Source organism: Nothoprocta perdicaria, unplaced genomic scaffold (genome assembly GCF_003342845.1).
Source record: "Nothoprocta perdicaria isolate Ctin4 unplaced genomic scaffold, notPer1 scaffold_22, whole genome shotgun sequence".
Classification (NCBI taxonomy): domain Eukaryota; kingdom Metazoa; phylum Chordata; class Aves; order Tinamiformes; family Tinamidae; genus Nothoprocta; species Nothoprocta perdicaria.
The window spans coordinates 1155843-1160559 of NW_020455415.1; the positions used below are offsets into that span (position 1 = coordinate 1155843).

General features: G+C 44.4%; 1 protein-coding gene across 4 annotated transcripts in view; it reads right to left on the reverse strand.

Moving 5' to 3' along the window:
• Positions 1 to 4717, reverse strand: part of MBNL3 (muscleblind like splicing regulator 3) — a 55134-nt gene that overhangs the window by 14096 nt on the left and 36321 nt on the right. For all 4 annotated transcript variants that reach the window (XR_003249336.1, XR_003249335.1, XM_026039087.1 and 1 more), the window contains one exon: positions 2086 to 2236. Coding sequence is in view for 2 of the 4 variants with exons in the window: in XM_026039087.1 (XP_025894872.1) it covers positions 2086 to 2236 (151 nt within the window). In the remaining 2 variants the exon portion in view is untranslated. The remainder of the gene's footprint in view (positions 1 to 2085; positions 2237 to 4717) is intronic.

A 4717-nucleotide genomic window follows, 5' to 3' on the forward strand; every position in this document is an offset into this window, starting at 1 on the left:
TTTTTTTTTTTTTTTTTTTTTTTTTTTTTTTTTTTGGTATAAGGTATGTTGATTTGTTGATTTCTCTCTGATCACGTCAGCAGACATCAGGTTGCCCTTAGAGGAACAGCACACTCATGTTAAAACTGACTTTCCAAAAACAACTTACTCCTGCAAGCAGGGGCTGGGATTCAAAGTCTCCAGTTCAAGCTGAAAGAAGSAGTTTTCTGGACTTGAAACAGTTCTGGTGATGATGCTATTGTCTACAGACACCGACACTCCCCCTAGGATAAACCATGACACTGATCCCTGATAAGAGGAGAATCTAAGAAAACCAGGAGCTCTTTTCCTCTCCCTATAATACTATGTGCTTCCTGCCACTTCTCTGCTTAGCTTTGAARAGAACTTCAACGGCTGAGACTAAAATGATGACCTGATGCTGGAGGAAGGGTGGATTTGTCTACCAAGGTAGATTCATCACAGACCAGTTCTCTGATTGACATTTTGCTTCTCTGCCCAGAGCTRATGTCCTTAGACAAGAGCAGGCGCCAGCAAACAGAGCTGTTCTGCACCAGCTCCATGCATTAATTCCACTGCTGTTAACAGGACCAGGAGACGGGATTGTGAGAGTTCTGGGTAAAAAATAGTTTGTGGTGTTTGCATGAGGAATACGCCTCTTCATGTCAGGTTTGGAGATTGTGACCTCAGGGAACTGGAATGTGCTGTCAGTTCAATGAGTTGACATTCTAGAGGTACTCAAAACTTCCTGGTGTCAGGAAACCTGATAGAAAGGAAAAAGTCATCCCAAGGGAAGAAATATTTTTTTCTGGCATCTTAAGGAGTTGCTGTAAGGTCAGCTCARCCCATCCCTTCTAAGAGCACTTTACAAAGCCCAACAGGGGAGGCCTTGCTCGAGTCTCTCCCTCCATCTCCGCGTGCACGCATCGGTTCCCTGGACGAATACACCTTGGCAAGCGGTGTAATCCTGAGCATCTCCAAGTGCTCTCATGGCACACAGGCCAAACAACTATAGGGTTTAAGTCTCAGCTCTCTAGATTCACCCCCTAGATACAGACTGGTCTCAGTATCGGGCGCTTTCTGACAAGTCTTCCCTTGATTCAAAAGAAGGATAAGAGCAAGGTCCAAATCCACTTCACTTCAAGGGGCCAACTGGGATGCACTTTGTGCTTTTTTGTACATATCCTTTGTAAATGAACGCAGCAATGAATATTAAAAAAATCAGCCATTCATTTTGATATGATGCTCTGCAATGAAAATAATGACACTAAGCATGAGCCAGCAACTCCGGAATACTCCTAATTCAGCCATTTGTAATACTTACTACTCTATGCAGTTTTTGTTTTTCATTTGGCTGCAGTGAATACAGGTTAATTGGCTAGTCAGCAGTCGCATCTGCCAAGTCAATATTTCGATTTCTGTATGAATTACTGAACTGCATCTTTCAATTTTACTCTGAGACCTGAAAGGTACAATAAAAGCTGGGGAGTTAAATTGCCTTTAAAAAGCTTAGGCTATCGCACTGGTCAAAAGACAAGCAAGAGGGAAAAATATGTCTTTAAAGAGGATTATGTAATTCCTATTTACAGAAGACAAACCGCTCCCCCTATAAACATCGTAGCTGCTGGAATATGTAGGTCACGGAGACCCAAGGTTAGGAGGATACCTGCAGTTTAAAGTGGGCAAGCTGTTTTGCATGGAGACCCACCRAACATTTTAACATGAGTCCATGATAGTGCTACACAAGAGTCAAAGAATTAATTTGGGATTAACTAGTTGAACCATAAGGAGAAGAAACAGGAAGTATGAATTCAAGAAACATGCAGACATTTTTCTTAGTTTGATTGTTTAAAAGAACGAAACAAAAAAGGCTAAGGAGGGATCTTTACAAGTCAAAAGCTCTGGAYTGCAGTGGGTGAAGGAAAAACGTCAAACAACAAACATTAACTTTCCATGGATTTTTACAATGAAACTATACACACCAATGACCTTCTGCTAAGGACTCCTACAAAGCTGTTCGCAGCAGCTCAATCTCTAGGTCATAAGAGGAAAGCAAGGATGTGATGAGGAAAGCAGGGAGACACTTACCTGTAGGGATAAACGTAGGCTGTTGCAACTGCATGTTGGCTAGAGCCTGTTGGTAGTGGAAAACGCTTGGGTTAAAGACTGTGGTGGCACCATTGTTTTTTTCAAGTGCTGGCCTCTTTGGTAAAGGTTGAAGTGCACCAGGCGGCAGGGCCTGTGGATGAGGGAATCATTAAAGACAAGTGCAATAAAAAGCAGCCAACCAAACAAGTGTAGATAAAGCATGCAATAAATAACAAGGGGGGGGAGGGTCTTGGCTGTGAATCACCTGCAAGTGGGTCAGCTTAGCGAGACGGGGAAACAGGAGAGCAGCTAAAACACAGGTAAAGTGGTAGGTGAAAACACAACTTCACTAGGTAGGCGGTTAGTAAATGCATCAGGAGAAGGGGGCAGAGGCCAGAACGAGGAGAAAAACTAAGGGAGCTTTTTGGCAGGATTGACTTAGGCACAGAGGAAAAGGAGGAGGAGGATGGGAAGAAGTAATCTCCTGGGCAGGATACCACAAAAAGCAGTTGCAGGCAACAAGCATTAAGAAATAATAATAATAAAAAGAAAACAGCTAAAAGAAATAGAGTAGAAAACTACTTTAAAGCCAAGAGACTAGCATAAGCAACAAATGCCATGGAAAAAAATACGGGGTGTTTGCCTCTGCCTATTGCACAAGCTGCCCACGTGCTTGTGTGTGGAAGTGGGCACATTGGTATGCAGGTGACCTGGGCATTGGGTGCTAACGGGGTGGCTGCTGCCAATGACACGCAGAACGTCACATCYGTAGTGAAATGCATCTCTCCTCGCTGTCAGAGAGGCTGAGGGACATGGGCAAGAAYAGGCCAGATCCTGCCCTGCTTGCAACAGCTGCACAGCTCAAGAGCAGCAGATTTGGACTTGCTCCCGGTTGCTAGCACTACCAGGAGGCCTCCAAGAGCAAAATCCTGCTTGCTCATTAACACCAGTGGAAAAAGCCATCGATGGATCTGCTGTTCGAGCGAGGTTTGGGTGGGCCTCGCTAGCCAGCAAATCCTCTCGYTCGGCTCCATCACACCACGGCGCTTCCTCCAGCCAGTCAAACCCGTTTCAAGATCAGACTTGGTAAAAGGCATCAACCCAACTCAGGAACTTTTCTCAGCGAGTTACTCATCATTCATGAAGCATGTCTCAACAACAAAGTAGTATGTCAGGTTCTTAAGAGACAGGAATGTTTCTAATGATTTACAGCTTTTCATTGTACCAAAGCAGAAACCTTTTTTTTTTTCTCTTCGCATTGTGATAGAAAAGGGTCCTTGCTAATTATGCCCTGCAGTCCTGTTGCGTCTAACACTCCYATTGACGTCAAAGGGATCTATGCACGTGGAAATCATGCAGAATCAGATCCCTTCTGCCTAGCTGGGCTCTATAGCATGGAGCAAAGCAATAGCTGGAAAGTGGGCTTATCCTGTTTTTCCAAATGAATGAGTKACAGCAAAGGGTGGGTAATGAAGGAAGCTTGGCTAATGAAGGGTTAAGACCACAAACACACAAAAATTTTAAGAAAGGATACGCAGAAAGAGATTTTAAAGCGTCATGAAGGGAAACACACAACAGAATACAACCGAAAGCTTACAACAGTTGTCACGATCTAGAAACAGGTTACACTTAAAATTTAATCTGCTACAGGAGACTGCTCATCTGAGAAATGTTAAGGAAGATACTTCCAAGCAAAACACTGTTCCGTGCTATCTCTGTTCACACAGTGGTTTTAGGGTATTTTAAATATTAAGAAAAAAGGACAATTAGAAGAAATTGCTTTTGCAAACTTTCCTCAGACATGCACACATCCTCTGCTGATGCCAGCAGACATTCAGCACGAGAATTAGGCCTTTACAGTATCTTTCTAGACTTCTGGCTGGTATCAGAGGCAGCAGTGAAATTTGTCGGCCAGCTTTCTCAGAAACAGACACCAGAAGCTTTCACTCAAAATCCATATTTTAGGATGAGCTCTTTTAGGGAGCGCACTATGAGTTTCTATTTCTTGGGAGGCCTCACTGATGCCTATGTTTAATGTGACAGTAGCTGTACCTTGCTTACTAATGGTGGCCCCATGACTCTTCTTGCAGGCACAGAACAGACTCTAAGCTTGCACACACCAGGGCAGCTCCCATTACTTCAGAGATGTTTTACAGGTTTGCAGCAGCTGAAGATCATCCTGCTTAAATCCATTCTTACTATGCCCGATTGCAAAATACCTTTTCACTTTCAAAATCTGCCTCAGAAAAAAAAAATACTAATTACAGTAAAGGAACTCGCCAGCCACGTAATGGACTTTTGACTCTTTGCCGGTTGGGCACTGTCCCCACTCCACAAAGCCCTTTAACCCATAGCTGCAGTGCCAAAGCTGGAGGCCTAGAGACTGTGACGTGCTGCTTCTTCACACGCAGGGCCATTTCTGAGGCCAGCGCTGTGCTCAGAGGGAGCACACTAACACCAAGGGGCCTGAGGGCTGGCAAGGCACGAGGATCTACCCCACCATCTATCTAACATGACCCGCTCCAGCCCCTGCGGAGTGAAACAGGAGCTACCACAGTCCCACTACTGTCTCCTGAGAAGCACCCCTGGGAAATGGTTGAATGGAATCTCATGTCGAGAAGCCCAAAGAAGC